The sequence below is a fragment of the Gopherus flavomarginatus genome, chromosome 4, assembly GCF_025201925.1.
Source record: "Gopherus flavomarginatus isolate rGopFla2 chromosome 4, rGopFla2.mat.asm, whole genome shotgun sequence".
NCBI lineage: Eukaryota > Metazoa > Chordata > Testudines > Testudinidae > Gopherus > Gopherus flavomarginatus.
In genome coordinates, this window is record NC_066620.1 from 212,297,838 (window position 1) to 212,313,866 (window position 16,029).

The 16,029-nt window shown below is 50.3% G+C and overlaps 1 protein-coding gene across 3 annotated transcripts in view; it reads right to left on the minus strand.

Moving 5' to 3' along the window:
• ADCY3 (adenylate cyclase 3) overlaps window positions 1-16,029 on the minus strand; it is a 94,546-nt gene that overhangs the window by 14,702 nt on the left and 63,815 nt on the right. For 2 of the 3 annotated variants that reach the window (XM_050948729.1, XM_050948727.1), the window contains exons 3-9: window positions 10,566-10,696; window positions 8,568-8,679; window positions 6,045-6,172; window positions 4,367-4,525; window positions 1,735-1,897; window positions 1,142-1,261; window positions 521-663 (exon numbers count right to left, since the gene is read on the minus strand). In XM_050948729.1, coding sequence (XP_050804686.1) covers window positions 521-663; window positions 1,142-1,261; window positions 1,735-1,897; window positions 4,367-4,525; window positions 6,045-6,172; window positions 8,568-8,679; window positions 10,566-10,696 — 956 coding nt within the window. The remainder of the gene's footprint in view (window positions 1-520; window positions 664-1,141; window positions 1,262-1,734; window positions 1,898-4,366; window positions 4,526-6,044; window positions 6,173-8,567; window positions 8,680-10,565; window positions 10,697-16,029) is intronic. The other variant, XM_050948728.1, reaches the window with a different exon arrangement.

The window sequence follows — 16,029 nt, forward strand, 5'->3', positions numbered from 1 at the left end:
TAGGGGGAGGGAGAGGAACAGCACCTTCAATCAATGGCATCCTGGTGCTGTTTGAGGCACACACCGTACGCGGCCGCTGTTCCCAGGGCATCGCTGGGCCAGCTGATATGCCGTGCATGGGACCTGTTACCGGTGCAAGGAGAGCAGATCCACTGCAGCCCAGCTAGTCTGTGGGCAGGTTTGAGATGGCTGGGCAGGTCCCAGCAGGGCTGCACTGGCCAGCACCCCCATGATATGTAGGGTCCCTGTAGCAGGGCTGCACTGGTGAGCCCCCGTGACATGGAGGGGCTGGAGCTGGGTCCCTGTAGCAGGGCCACACTGGGGAACCCCCGTGACCAAGGGGGGCTAGTCCCTGTAGCAGGGCTGCACTGGGGAGCCCCCGTGACCCAGGGGAGATGGGGCTGGTCCCTGTAGCCGGGCTGCACTGGGGAGCCCCCGTGACCTGGGCGGCTGGGGCTGGGTCCCTGTAGCAGGGCTGCACTGGGGACCCCCCGTGACCTGGGGGGCTGGGGCCACTCACGCCTGCACAGACTCCCTCTCCAGCAGGGCTTCGTTGAGCAGGTTGTTGAGCTCCTGCTCATTCTGCGAGGCGTCAACGACTCTCTCGGCCAGGTCGCGCAGGCGCAGGCGCCGGCGGGGGTTGGGGAAGGACGGGTTCACCACCTGGCAAGGGGGGAGGTGAGAGTCAGACGAAGGCAAACCCCTGGGGTTACTGGCTGACAAAACCAGAAGTGCACCCTGAGAAACAGGCCGTCTCCTCTTGAACGCCACTGGCCAGCCTGGGCCAGATCCCCAGCAGGTGTAAATGGGCCTTGCTCCACCAACTTCCATGCAGCCCAGCCCATTTCCACCAGCTGAGGACCTGGCCCCTCAATCTTCGTAATGCCCCAGCCCTCCCACACACGGGCGAGAGTCACTGTGCCCAGTTCCATTCATATCTCAGCAGAGAAGTACAAGGCCCAAGTACTTGTTGCCCTTCTCCTTGTGTCGGAATTCGACAGGGTGAGCAAACCCCAGGGGTAACAAATACCCACCCCGTGTGCTCACCCTCGAGCCTGCTGTGGCTCTAAACGCCCGGGGGTAGCCCCGGGCTCCCCTGCTGCTGCTGGGTTCCAATACCCGTCCCCAGGGCAGCTCTCACCCTGGTGTCCAGCTCCTCGGCCTCGTCGGGCGTGGTGCAGGTGGTGTTGATGCTGCCGTTACACTCCTTGGTGTTGATCAGCAGCGGGGAGTTCCCATGGGAGGACGTCAGGGACAGCTTCTAGAACACAAAGGAGCAGGTGGGAATTCAGCCATCAGGACCGAGGACCGTAAGAAGGGAGGACGACTCGGGATGCGGCATTCTGTTTCCTGGCCATGTGTGGGGTGAGATTCACCCACAAGGCTACCAACATGGGAAAGAGGGGGTGTCTTGGAGGGGAGCGAGTGACTGGAGCAGAGGAAGACGTAGGGTTGTTATTAAGGAGCAGCAGAAGTTACGGGTGGCAGAGACGGATTAAGTCTCTTTAGGAAAGGACAGGAGTGCTGAAGGTTTTAGAATCAGAGGCTCACAGGAATAGGGAGCCAGGAGACAGGAGGATGGGGCCAAGCGTTCACACCTCTTGGCATGCATGAGAAGGGCAGAAATGGAGACAGGCCTTCGCAAGCCGCAGGTCGGAGCCCAGGGCAGGCCACGGAACAGGGGGCGGCAACAGCGGAGATGAAAGGAGCTGGAGGAGGAGGAAGGTTACTCACTACTCCGTTGATCCCATTCTTGAGGGGCTGCTTGGGCACCATGATTAGGTACGTGATGATCCCCTTCTCCTTCAGGTACTCGCACCGTGTCCCCCCCTCACCGGGCTCCACCTCAAACTCCCCTTTCAAGCAGTCCATGGTGCTCTGGGAGATGTGCACACGCCTGTGGGCCAGGTGGGAAGAAGACAGCAGTGAGACCCCACTGCCTTCGTGCCAGCCCCGGGCAGAACTCGGCAGGTTTTGGGGAGGACGTTTTGCGAAAGTATTGAGGGACCTGCACAAAGCCCCTCGCTCCCTTCATCCTCTGGGGAAGGAGGCAGGACTGAGATAACAGGGAGAACCCTGGGTCCCAGCAGCGACTGGTTTCCATGGGGAAGGTGGGAATGGATTGAGCAAAGCAAAGGCCCATGTCTGGGTAGGGGGTGGGTAGAAGAGCAGTGGCAGATGCAGCCGGGACCTGACTCGTTGGCGGCTGGGGCAGCAGAGGCAGACTGGGAGACCAGCAGTGACGCGGGAACAAGGGGCTGGTGTTCTCACAACAGCCTGGCCTGTTAAGGACACAGCACTCTGCCTGCTGACAAGCTGTTTCCAACTCCTGGCTGGGATGGGTGGGGCGCAATCAGCCAGCCAGCAGGAGCCAGGGCGTGGGACACCTCCCGCCTTGTCCACGGGGCGCCGTCAGCCCACCCCTCTGCACAGGACCCTCCCCGGTTATTTGCGACGAGGCCCCATTTGGCTCCAGCCGCCAGGTGGGGAATCCAAATCTGGATCCCACGTGGGGGGTGTTCCAAGCTGAGGTTTGCTCAGAGTCCCTTCCAAGGCGTCTGGCTGTCTCCGCCAATTTCCCAGCGCCTCAGGGCAGTTGCTCCTTCTAAATGGCTATTCTTGTTATTAATAACCAATCCTGGCATCTCCACCCAGGCAGATCCAGGGCGCTGCTGCTGACCCCAGCTGGAGAAAGCAGATTTGTTACCCTCGTGGCTTTCCAGCCAGCTGCACTTGGCTGCTCCTTGCCCCGGCCACAGAGGAAATGCTTCCAAACCAGAGTCACCGTCCTTCCGGAGACCTCCCCGCTCCTCCAGACCCTGCCGGTTACCATGGGACACCCCCACGCCCCCCAGCCCACAGGGACTGCCCTTGTAACAAACGCAGCACGAGTGACTCCCAGGGCTTGAATTCCGCCAGAGCTGTCTGGAGCGGAGCTCCGGTAAATATTTTCCACCCCTCTGGGGGGTTTATAGCATGTTGCAGGGCTCTGGGAAATACTCTAGCAGAATTTAATCCCATTGACTTCAACTGGTTCCAAATGTGGCCCTGGGATGTTTACCACATGGGAGCCTGGTTAGGTTATTACGACCACTTTTGGCTGCTGGGGGCAAGGCAGGCTGCGATTTCTGGAAGGTGCCCTGCTCCCCCCAGCCTGCCCTCTTGATGGGCTCCACTTTTCTGTCTCTGCCAGCTCCTGGCCCCTCCCTCAGATCACACCGAGAAGGGAGAAGAACATCAGCTGGGACATGTAAAACTTGACAGCACAAAACCCTATTGATGTGCCACGGAGACCAGTCCTGCCCTGGGCCAGATGGGACTGCTTTGGACCCAAGGGGGCAAGGACTGGCCGGATCCTAGATGCAGCTCCTGCTTGCGGGGAGCTGAAAGGATCAGGATGCTGCTATTTTGGCCAGGATCCTGCTCGCAGTGCAGCCAATGGAGTTGAATGGAGGCAGGGCCAAGTCCTGCACAGCGTTAAGTGTTGTAATTAACAAAGACCGAGGGGAGGGGAATGCAGTGACTCTGAGACAGACCGTGCCCTTATGGTAAGGCTGCATGTCTGCCACAGAGATCACTGAAGTCACAGATTCTGTGACTTTCCGTGACCTCTGTGACTTCTGCAGCAGCAGCAGTTTGGGTGTGTGGGAGGGGACAGGGGCTCGGGGTGCAGGGCAGTACTTACCTGTGGGGGGGGGCTCCCCGACTCCCACCGGCATGTCCCTGCAGCTCCTAGGCACAGGGGCCAGGGGGCTCTGTGGTTCCTGGCCAATGGGAGCTGCAGAGCCAGCACTCGTGGCAGGAGCAGCGCACGGAGACCCTGGCCGCCCCTCTCCCTAGGAGCTGCAGGGACACGCTGGTCGGAGCCAGGTAGGGAGCCTGCCAACCCTCCCACCCCCCAGCGCCAGCGGGAGTCCCAGACCACTTCTCCCAGCACCCATGGACTGCCCCCTCAGAGCACCCACGTCTTCCGGCCCAAGGTTTAGTTAGGGGTATGTAATACAAGCCATAGGTCACGGACCGTGAATTTTTGTTTACTGCCTGTGACCTGTCCATGACTTTTACTAAAAATACCCGTGACTAAAACGTAGCCTTACTGATGGGGTCTCATGCTCTTCCCTCCCTCAGTGAAGCACTGGGGAAACACCGGCACTGATATCACTGAGGTTAGCCAGAGGGACCCCAAAACAAGCCACGTCAGGGCTGGAGCAGTGGAGACACAGGGCATGTTTAAGGTGAATGTCAGGGCTAGTGGACGGAGATGGACCGACACCCCTTTGGCCCTGATGCTGTCTAGCCACTGCAGGCTTTCCCACCCCACTGCCGAGACTCAGCCTGGGCTGTCCGTCCACCTGGAGATACTCACCCTGGGATGCCGCCGGCCTCCATCTTGTTAGCCACCGTGACGTCTGTGGACCAGACATCGTATTGCCAGCGCTTCTGGCCCAGCACACCACCCAGCACCGCACCGCTGTGGACCCCCACCCGCATGTCCACATCCGTTTTGGTCTTCTCTCGCACGTAGCTTTGGGAGAGGGAAAGCAGGAGTCACACAGAGAGGTCGCCGGATCCATATCTCAGCAGGTAAGTCCCCCAGCTGAGCCTCACCCCCACACCCTGGCAGGGCATTCGACAGCATTCAGAGATACTGGGACAGATCCAATCGGGAGAGGCCCCACCGAAGACACGAGGATTGATGCTGGTCTAGTGGAGTCAGGCCCCTGCTGACACATTAATACGCAGACAGACTAGGGGCCAGATCTTCCTCTGGTGTAAAGTCATCAATGAACTAACCCTCACAACCCACCTTCCTTGGGTGGTGCGTATCAGGCAACCTGGTCAAAAACACCCACGTGTCTTCAATGTCAAAGGAACGTCCCATGTCACTTCAGATGCCTTCAAGCATGTTACCTGTCATTAATCCCATTTTACAGAGAGGCACTTCCCCAAGGTCATGCAGTGAGTTAGCAGGAGACTCCCGACCAGACCCCAGCACTCCTGATGTGTAGACCTCTGCTCTAACAATTACGCAACGTGCCCCCAGGGATCCTCATTGCAAACCAGCTTTCATTATAACTCTCACAATTAACCCTTGTTCAAAGCTTTCAATAAATCTTTCTTTTGGCTGATATTTTCAATCCCTGCTCTCAGCTCAAAGGTGAATTTTGGTGCAAAAAAATCTCTTCAGATGTTTTTCAATTATAGGACAGGAGTAAAAATACCACTTTTTCCATATTAGGTATATATCTGGCCCCATCCTCTCTGGCCACTTGGCAATTTTCAATGTACTTATCCTTCCAATACTCTTGTAAGGCAAGGCTGGGCTATGAACTCCATCGCACAGATGGAAAACTGAGGCACAGAACGGGTAAGTGACTTGCCCACAGTCATACAGGGCAGTTGTGGCAGAGCAGAGACTTGAACTCAGTTCTCCCAACTCTAAGGCTAGCGCCCTAATCACTGGTTAGGGAGTCCTGAGTTACCTAGGCTGGGATTTTCAAAGGATTTGGCCACCTAAATCTTCTAGGTGCCTTTGAAAATCCCATCTCTTCCCCTAAAAATCCCATCTCATACTTACCGCAGCTCTGTATATGCTACAGCTAGTTTTCATGTGTACGTGCACACTCCAATGCAAACCCTGTGGTGCTGCACACTTGTGCAGTCCCACAATACTAAAGCCAGGGGACTTATTTTTAATTCAGTCTTGTTCCCCCACCCCTTCTTCAATCTTTTAAAAAACACAACAGGGAAATCACATGTAGCAAACTTTGTTAGCGCAAAATGAAGGCTGCACATCTAAACACACACAAGCACGCGCTCCCAAAGTCACAACGGGACAAAGCTGCCATTGGCCCAAAGCAACCACAACAGACAGCACTGGCTATGGGGAGGGAAGAGGCATGATGGGTGAACCCCAAGTCATGAGGCAGAACAGGCTAAAAGAGCCCCATGAGAGCTGCTCATTTACAGCGAAGCGACGGGGCTGGGGAAGTGCTTATCTATCCCAGGAATGAAAAGTAAGGGACAAAGGGAGCAGCACTTACGATATGGCTTCCACCATGGCCAGTCCCATCATGATGGAGCAGACGGCATGGTCCTCGCGGTAGTCCGGCAGCCCACAGATACAGTAATAGCAGTCTCCGAGGATCTTGATGCGCAGCTGGTGGTGTTTCTGAGAGAGCAGGGGGAAGCACAACATGTGACCTCCACATGTGGCTGGGAGAGAGGCTTCTACCTACATCTGTGCATTTCCACCTTCTATGCTCTGCCAGCCCTTGTGTCTGCCACCTCCACCACCTCGCTTCTCTGCACCTCCTTCCACGCTGCCCCTGGAGCCAGGGTCTCTCCACTCATGTACACCCAAATCCTTCCATTTCCATCCTGAAGGAAATACCCTAGCCCCACCCTCTCCACCTAGTAGTCCAGCGCTGCTCTGTGAATATCCTAGTGCTGCTGACTCATGATTTTGTCAGGAGTTTCATAATAATTATTGTTTTCTTTAAAGCTCCAGCTCCTGGAGTCAGGTGGATGTGGGATGATTTCAGCCTTCATTCTTACAGAAAAAGTAAGTTTCTTGCCCTCATGACTGTGGAGACAGCTTCAAAGGGTGACCCCAGGGCACCCTAAAGGCTCAAAAAGCAGAAGGCAAATAAAAAGAATGCCAAATCTCTTATTTTTACACAATCTCATGGGTTTAAAGCCAATCACATGATTTCTGGTGAGCCAGACTCAGGATTTTTGAATAATTGGGGTTAGCAATACTGATATCCTACCACGTCAGCAATGTTGGTCATGACTTGCCCTTCTCCACCATTTGGGAAAGGCACTGACCTACTCCCAGGCCTGCGCTATGCCCCTAGGCTGCACTGGTCCAACCTGATTCAGCTCATCATGAGGTTATGGTGATTGGCTTTAGTATGTTATGAATTCCCCGTGCTCCCCGTGGCAGGGGCTGGGCTAGTTAGCTGTGGTGCTCTGGGCAATGTGCAGCACCTACGCAGGCAAACTTCGGCTCCCAGTTACTCCAGTGAAAAGGCAAGTGCCACTCTGGATTCACAAGGGTGAAATTGAGTCTCTGGTTTTCCTCTCCCTTCTTCCCCTTCCACTGCCTCTTTCAGCGCCGCTCTCCTCCCTCCGAATTCCTTTGTTCCTGACCTCGCCAACTCTCCTTCCTCCTCTGTCTCTCTCCTGTTCCCCCTTTCGCTCCCCTTCCCGGTACTGACTCAGAGTTTAGGCTAGGCTGACAGGAAATGAAAATGTTTCTCCCTTTATGGTTAACATGGCTTTCCCCATCTCCTCTCCCCACTCTGCTGCTTGCCCTGCTTCACACCCACAGCACTTTCCCATGCAGCAGCAGCAGCAGGCACAGGGTTTGACCTGAGTCCAAGGACTCTCATCCCCAGGGCATGCAGAAATAAACTCATTTTCCATTCCTCTCCCTCCCTCAAGGACAAGGGTGGCAGGCAGTTTTCCCAGCAGCAGGGCACAGCTCAGTGCTGCTGGAAAAACAGCCCCGCCAGGGCCCAGGGCTTCGGGTTAGAATCTCAGTTACACTCAGGGGGCAAGGATGGAGGGGCTAAGGTAACTTTTAGCTACCTGTGCACTCCCTGTATTCTGGGGCCATGAAGGGCCCTGCCCAGCCCCCAGTATAACTTAGAGCAGCCTCCGGGCAATCAGCTCTAGGGAACAGCGAATAGCCCTGGCACACTGCACTCCAGACATAGCCCTGATATCCTGGGAGCAGGGCTGGTGAGACACCCTTATGCCAGCTCTGCACTGGCGGGGGAGCCCCTTTTGCAGTCTGTGTGGTGTTACTGAGGGTGAGACCTGCGGGTGTCAGGCACCCCGGGGAGGGCAATTCTCCCTGTGCAGGCAGGGCAGGGCTGCTCCTTACGCTCAGTCTGGGGCTAGTCCTCCACAGGCTGAACCTTTCCTTGGTCTCAGGGCTGCAGTGACAGCCCAGAGGTCCCCTATTTATCCCCCAAACCGACAATGCCCAAGAAATCGCGGTGTCCCTCCGCTCAGCAGGCCTCCCGCTTGCCCTGGAGGAGTCAGAGGGGAGTTCAGTCTCCAAGGCTCATTCAGACCTTGGCCTTTACACAGAGGCCGCTGCCACGGAGGCTGATGGTGTCCAGAGTGGTGGCAGCTTTTGCTGTGCGAACCCCTGGCCACGGGGAACTCGGCCGAGACCCACCAAACCCAGCTAACAGCCATCGCGTGGCAGCAAGGTTCACTCACTGCCAGGTGGAGGCTGAGGTGACCAGGAGGTGAAAGGCCTAGGCCTTACGTCTTGGTGAGCTTCACTCTGCACGGGGATGGGCAGACGTGACGTGACCCCCTGGAGCTCACCAGCACAGCTCCTCCCGTGGGCAAGGAGCGAAGCCGGCTTGCTCTGCCACCAGAGTATTCCCAGTCCCTGCTGAGCCCAGGGGAAACTCGGGTCGTAGAGATGCTCTGACCTCCTGAGAGGCTTGCGTTTGCTGTGGTGTACTGAGCCTGCCAGGCTCTCCGGAGCCGGTTGTGAACCAGAGCGTCCAGACTGACAGGCGCTGCATGGGCGTACGTACCGCTGCCAGCTTGTCGAAGCGGGCAAAGAGCTCGTTCAGCAGCTTCACCAGCTCATGGGCGCTGCAGGAGGACGACAACTGGGTGAAGCCAACTATGTCAGCAAAGAGGATGCTGGGAAAAGAAGAGAACACAAGCCAGAAAACATGAGTTGGTCTCACAGATTCCAAGGCCAGAAGGGAGACCACAGTGATCATCTAGTCTGACGGCCTGTGTAGCACAGGCCAGAGACCTGTTAGAAAAACAGCCAGTCCTGGTTTACAGACTGCCAGTGATGGAGAATCCACTACGACCCTTGGGAAATTGTTCCAATGCAACTATCGCCCAGAGCCGGCCTCCACTCAGGAACAATGCAGAGACCTCCCTGCTTTTCCTGTAGCCATCCAGCTGCCCACAGGGAGACCTGCCAGTCTGGTGTAACTGGGTCAGTGGCAGGACCATATGGATGACAGGCCACTCAGAGGCATGTGGAGAAAGCCAGAATCAGAGGCAGCAGTGATGCTGAAGACCTTGTAGTTTTGAGACAGTCCAAGGTTGGATTTTTTCCTGCCGTTTATTCTCCACAGCTTTCTGACAGTGAAATATCCCACCCTGTTCCCCTCATGCCAAGGAATCTTGGGGCTTTCCTAGGAACATAAGAACTGCTCTACTGGATCAGACCGGCTTCATCTAGTCCATTACCCTCTCTCTGACACTGGCCCACAGCAGCTGCTTCAGACAAAGATACAAGAAACCCCACAAGGAATGATAATGGAATTACCTCAGGGGGGTGGTGGTTCTTCCTGACCCTGACACTTGGGAGTTGGTGTATGCCCTGAAGCATGAGGGTTTATATACCTGCTTACACATTTTTTTCCCATCCTATCAAATGTGAATTTTCTCATGGTCCTCAAATGTTTGGCCTTTTCTGGAATCCTACTAAGCTTGTGTTCTCGGTGATACCTTGTGGCAGTAAGTTCCACTGGTTAATTATACATTCCATAGGACAGCCAGCTCCTTTATCAGCTTTAAGCCAGTTGCCTTTCAAATTCACTGAATGCCCCTTTGTTCTTGCATTACGACGGAGTGCCCAATATACCTCCTTCACCCCATTCATTATTTCATGTATGTAACAGGGTGGGCTGCCCCTTTAAAGGCCAGGGAGCCTAGGGCCAGCCAGCCCCATTCTGAGGCAGAGCTCCAGTGACTGCCTGATGAACACCGGATTCCCATAAAGTTGACAGAGCTCAGGGACGCAGGAGAGCTACAGGCAGCAGGTGGCAGGCCCTGGAGTGGGGGGACTCCCAGGCAGATGGCCTCTAGGAGGACTGGGGCAGGGCTGCCTGGAGGAGTAAGACTCTGGCACAGCCGCCGGGCCAGGAAAAAGGACTTGGCTGAACTTGGTTTATGCTGAATTGTTTATTTTGCGGTTTTGCTGAAGATTCTTGGTGCCACTGATCCATGGAGCCTGGAAAGAAAGGGCCTGATCCAGCTTCTCTGTGTGATGATCTCAGTCCTTCCTGGGCTGGAGAGAGCAGTCAGCAAGCTCAGCGTACCCCAGTCATATCCCTCCTTACTCCTCTCCTCTCCCAGTCACACCATCCCAACCCTTCCCGTCACTCCTCATACAGACGTCTGCCCATCTTGTTGCCCATCTCTGAATTCCCTGTTTCTGCTCTGTCTCCATTTGGCAGAGGGGTGACCAGAACCGGCCGCAGTGCAGCAGAGGAGCATTCCCCACTGGTTTACAAACTGGCATTAAAATAGCCTCGGTCTTATCCTTCATCCCACTCCTTGTGCAGCCTGACATCTTGTGCGCTTGGTAACACTGAGCCCTGGACTTTTTTCCCTGCGTGGTTACAATGAATATAACCCCCAGAAATGCACATAGGTCATTCATATTATTCCTTCCAATGCACATTTTACATCACTGAATTGAGTGTTGACAAGGTGACCATGATAAAAGTGATGTCTCACATGGAGATCAACCCTCCACCCATGGAGCAAGGCATGTCCTTTACCTGACATTCTCATGGCGGTACATGTACATGGTGTTAAACTGCTGCATCTCTTTCTGGCTCGGGTCCTTCTTCATGTCCTTTAGCATCTCATCTGCCACATGCTTGGGCAGGATGGAAAGCATCAGCCGTTCCTGAGGTGGAGAGAAGAGGAAGAGGATAATCAGAGCTCAGGGCAGAGCAAAGCCCCATATCCTCAGCAAGTTCCAGGATAGGGCTGCCAGCCAAGTGGATTCATTTAGACTCGTAGCCACAACAGAAATCCCCAGGGTTCGATTATACAATTGGCAGGAATCACGCACTCACACAGGTCAAGCCAGCCCAAGCAGCTGTGATTAGTTGTACCTCTGGGACGGGCTGTGTGGCTTGTGGCAAGGGCCAGTTGTGCCAATCTGCTTCTGTGATAAAGACCCATAATAATAATATACCCCCTAGCACTTTTCAGTGGCAGATCTCAATGTGCTTTGTAGTAAGAGGAGGCCCTGAGATATAAACCTTAGTATCAAAGGCCTGGTATGAGGCCTAAGGCCTGAACTAAAGTAATGGTCAAGACTTTGCTAACATAAAGGAAAGTGAAGCTGTGAGCTAGAGGCAGGCCCTGCTCACAGAAGCTGGCAAGGAAAGGGCTGATGCTGCAGAAAGAGACATAGCTAAAAGGTACTGAACACTAGAGACCAGAACATTCACATGCTTGTACACTCTACACAGATAACAAGGAACAGGCTGACCCATCCCAATGACAGGGGCAAAAGGGTAATATGATGGATAGAGTTGTTTTGTTCGAACCAACATGTACAAGGTGAGAGATGGCACCTTACTATGTAGAGAGGTTGCACCTCAATATGTCAGGAGTGATGAGTAACTTGTTTGTACCTGTGTATAAGAATGCATCCCTGGGGCAGTGTCTTTGTCCAGCCGAGGGGGCAGTGGAAAGTCCCGCCACTGACTGAGCTGAGTCCATTGCCAGGGAGTACATAAGTACTGGCTAGCTGCACCTTACCAGTACCGTGGACTACGTCTGCCAGGGAGCTGGAGACTGTGTTTCTCTTCGACAATTAACCTGGCCGACATGCCTTCATACCTTACTAGAGTCTGTGGTCATTCGGGGTTCTCTTCAGGTCTGCTGTGTCAGCTATCTGCGCAGAGCTGGGACAGCACACAGAGGGAACACACGCACGCAGCCGAGTGATGTCAACATTGAACAGAGCAGAGCACCACACCAGTAGCATCTGACAACACTGGTAACCCCGACCGCTGATCTGGTGAGTAAGCGAGCTGTCCGCTGTAAGAATTGCAATCTAACATGGCAGAAAACCTCAAGCTAGGGAACCCCCTTATCCCCTCCCTTTTGATCCCCATGGAGTTTGATAACTCATGGACCCGCTGGATTGCCAGTAAGGGGGGTCCATATGAATTGAAGAATGGGGAAACATGGACTGGCATATGTAGAGCGATGGTAGAAACCAAGGCTCTGAAAAATAGTAATAAAAGTGAAAAAGCAAGAATTTTGCAACTACTGTCTATGGCAGTGAGATGGCTTAACAGCATGCCAGCATGCTGGCCAAACAAGTAATGGAAAAAACAGGGGAAGTAGAAGAGGCAACCCGGGCAGTCGAGCACTGGAAAGCCCAAGCTCTTTTAGCAGGGCAACAGGCAGTCCAGAGTCATGATATGCTTGAGCAAGTAAAGCAGGAAAAGAAAAAACTGGAGACTGCTGTAGAAAACCTGCAGAAGCAAAAAGTGCCGTCCCCTGGTGTTCAACGCACTTCAGGTGCTGTTACGGTGCCTGAAGAAAGGGGACAGAAATGGAAAAAGGTGTCCCTAGTAAAATTAAAAGATGAAATGGGGTTCACTGCATTGCAACCATCACCTTATGATAAAAGCTAAGTTCTAGTTAAACTTAAACTGGAACCTAGACCGGTGCCTGTCAGAACGGGACAAGTAAGTGCACAGAAGGAAAGAGCAAGAAACAATGCTCTCATTGAATTGGTAAATCAAATGAAGGAAAAAATGGAACAGTTCACAGAGCACATTAGGAGACAGGAGCTGCGACTCGATCGCAGGGAAGTGAATAAAAAAGAATTTCAAAGTAAAAAACTGAAATGAAGCGGGTTAACACCTAGAATTGATGCATTAACACATGGAGCTGCCCAGAAACAGTTAACTGCAGCAAAAAAGGGCACTCCCACTATCCATTTGGCATGCACACAAAAGCAACAGACACTGGGGGAACAAATTCAGGTTTTACAAGAGCAGGTAACTACCCCCAATCTCCTCTCAGAGCCAGGATAAAAACCAGGGGCGCAATTCCCAACTGTGCAGGTTCCCAATTGCTTCGACCCATGGAACCACACTCCGCGCTCATATCTAAAAATAGAACCTTCTTTCTCAAATATTTTTACACACCAGTTAAGTTTTGTCCTTTATATGTTTTCCCAGATTGCTAAACTTGCTGCTGCTGCCCGTACTTTCAAATACCTTGATAGAGTTAATCTCTCTTGGCTCAGCTCTCGCTACCTTCCTAGGTTGCTCTTCTCTCCACCCCCACTTTTCCCCTGCCTTTCCTCACTTCTGCTCTCTTCGTTTTAAAAGTTAAAAGTTATAGTTTTTATAGAAACCTCCAAAAGATAAAGCAATTGAAAACAGAACAAAACAAGAAACAAAAAGGAAACAAGGTAAAGACTTTAAATTCAGTAAATTACTTATTTTAACCCTTCAGGAATGCAACAGCTCAAATTATTCCTAACTTTTTTGAAGATATGGTTGCCAAGCAACAGAAACGCACACTCTGCTTCTAATCCTAACCACTAACTAATATTTGAAACATGGGCTTTTCTTATTTCCATATAGCAGAGTTATAAAATAATGTTAAATATAAAGTAATGCAAAATTTGTTGTTACCAAATTAATACAATATATTTGGCAATATTAATATATTTTTTATCAATTTATGTTACAAGTTTTACATAAGGTAATAACTTGTTTATTCAAATGTTTAACCCTTTTTACTTTTTATTTTTGGTTGTGTTACTTTGCATAGTTATGAATAGAATTCTGGCGCCATTTGTTTTTAATTGTAAGTTTGTCCTGTATGTCATGTGTGTGTCTTGTGTCTATACTGTGTGTGTCACGTAACTATTTTTTTAAATTATTTTTATTTTGTTGCAACAAAAGTCAATTTTATACCCTTTTTTAAAAAATATATGAGATGTGGTACCACACTATTTTAAAATCATGGTTGGGGTATAATCATAGTATTATTACACCAATTTTTTGTGCAAAGTTCAAAAAGGTTTCAGTTACAAATATATGTATGTATATTTCTGCCTCAACAAATAATGCAATTGCAAACAAAAAGAATTCTCTTTTATCAATCGTGGTTTTGTTTTTTAAGTTATTTTTTAAATTTGTTATTCAAAGAAAAAATGTAAGGGGAAACCTCAACATTAAGGTAAAGATAATATTAACAAAATGTTAATTTCTTGTTTGGGCTTTTTATAAACTTGTTTGCATTTTTAAATATAGTTATAAGAATGTCATAACCAAAATGTTTTAAAATAACAATTTATGCATAAAGCTAACCAAACAATTTCAATAGGTTTCCACCTTTGGCTCCCAAACATGGCAGAGCATCATGAAAGTATACCCTCAAATACCCTCAAAGTATTTGCATGTATCTGTATTTAAAATTTATTTTGGTTTAATTTTATAGTTGGTTTAATTTTATACACTTTTCTTATGTTATGTTAAGTGGTTGTTAAAGTATGTACTTCTAAACAGTTAACAAAAGTGAAACTGGTATCACAAGCAAATTAACTCTAAAAGCTTGTTAAAATTATGTTACTAACTCTTTTGCTGTAACAAAGTGTTCAGCAACAGAAAACAATACACCTTCTCATGGAAGATTGTGAGCATTTATTTTAGCCGTTAAGCATTACATTTAGTATGAAATATTAGTAATGCACCCCGAATTAAAATGAATGTCTAGACAACAATTGCAAAAGTATAGGTTGTGTTATAAAAGACTTGGTCCCTATTACACTGTAAACAAACTAAGTTAAAACTGTGTATTAAGTTTGGGTTATTGAAAACGAACGAACAAACTAACAAAAAAAACCTTTACTGTTAACTAACAAAAGTTGTTTAAGTTGCATCACACAGACGAAAGATGCCAGAAAATATCACACCCTGAAGACACAAGATAATATCAGTATACAGTGAAGAAACCTCCAAGCATCAAGAAAAGAAAAATGAAGTGCTTTATAAATAAGAGACTGGTCAAATACACCACTATCTACCATATATGGACAATTAAGTTAACAATCAGCTAAAAACCACTAGCTGGACCAGGAAAACTGTCATTTAATTTCAACTTGGTTACTGTGTAAAAACAACTGTATTCTTGCTGTACTACTGTATTATCACTGTACTGCTATATTATTGCGGTATTGTATTATTGCTGTACAACATGTACAATGTGTATAACCTTGCTAAACTGTTTAACCAACATACAGGTAAAAATCAACAAATGAATAGCAGCAAACACCATGAAGGCAAGGAAAAAACAAACTGGTAAAGAAATTAAGTTACACAGTAACTACAAATTGGGTAAACAAATTTCCTTTTAGTACCAGTCATAATTTGGGTCAGTGACACTGCATCCTAACTGAGGCACGTGGTATTCAAAACAATCTTGTTCAGTGTCTGGGTACCAATATTAAATCCTGACACAGCAATATTTGATAAATTGGTTACTGTCCATTCAGTAGGTATCTGGAAAACAGCATCCATAAAAAACAACTGAATCTACATCAATCAATGGAACAGAGAAGCTACCCACTTCTGTTTCCTGCCCAGTAAAGCTTACTCAAGGGTGACAACCAGCAGCAAGGGTAACCTATAATATGAATAGACAGTACTGTGTAGTAACTAATTACAATATATTTATATATAAAGGCCTTAGTGGTAGTGTCTCTACTCCAAATTTCTGTTTTACTTCTCATATACATAGCAGTGTGGGACACACTATCACAATCCACACCGGTAGCATCTGACAACATGCTTTACAAAGGAGGTCAGCATCATTATCTCCATTTTACACATAGGGAAACTGAGGCCCAGAACAGAGACGCGACTTGCCCAAGGAGAGCCAACGGGCCACTGGCAGAGTCAGGAATAGATCCAAGGTCTCCTGAGCCCCAGTGCAGTGCTCTGTCCACTAGAGACTAGACCCCGCTGACGCAGTGAAAATGAGCAGGGCAGTGGGAAGAGTGGTGTCTAGGGGAACTGGAGACAAACAAGGCTTCACTGCTTAACACACAGCAGCAGAAAAACTCCCCTTCACAAGGCAGCATTCTCTGTCCCACACACACTGTCCAGCCCCTGCTGTTTTCCCCTCATGACACTGGCACTGTACACTACTCCCGTCCGCACCCGCAAGCCAAATCCCAAAGTCCTGATTCAGGGG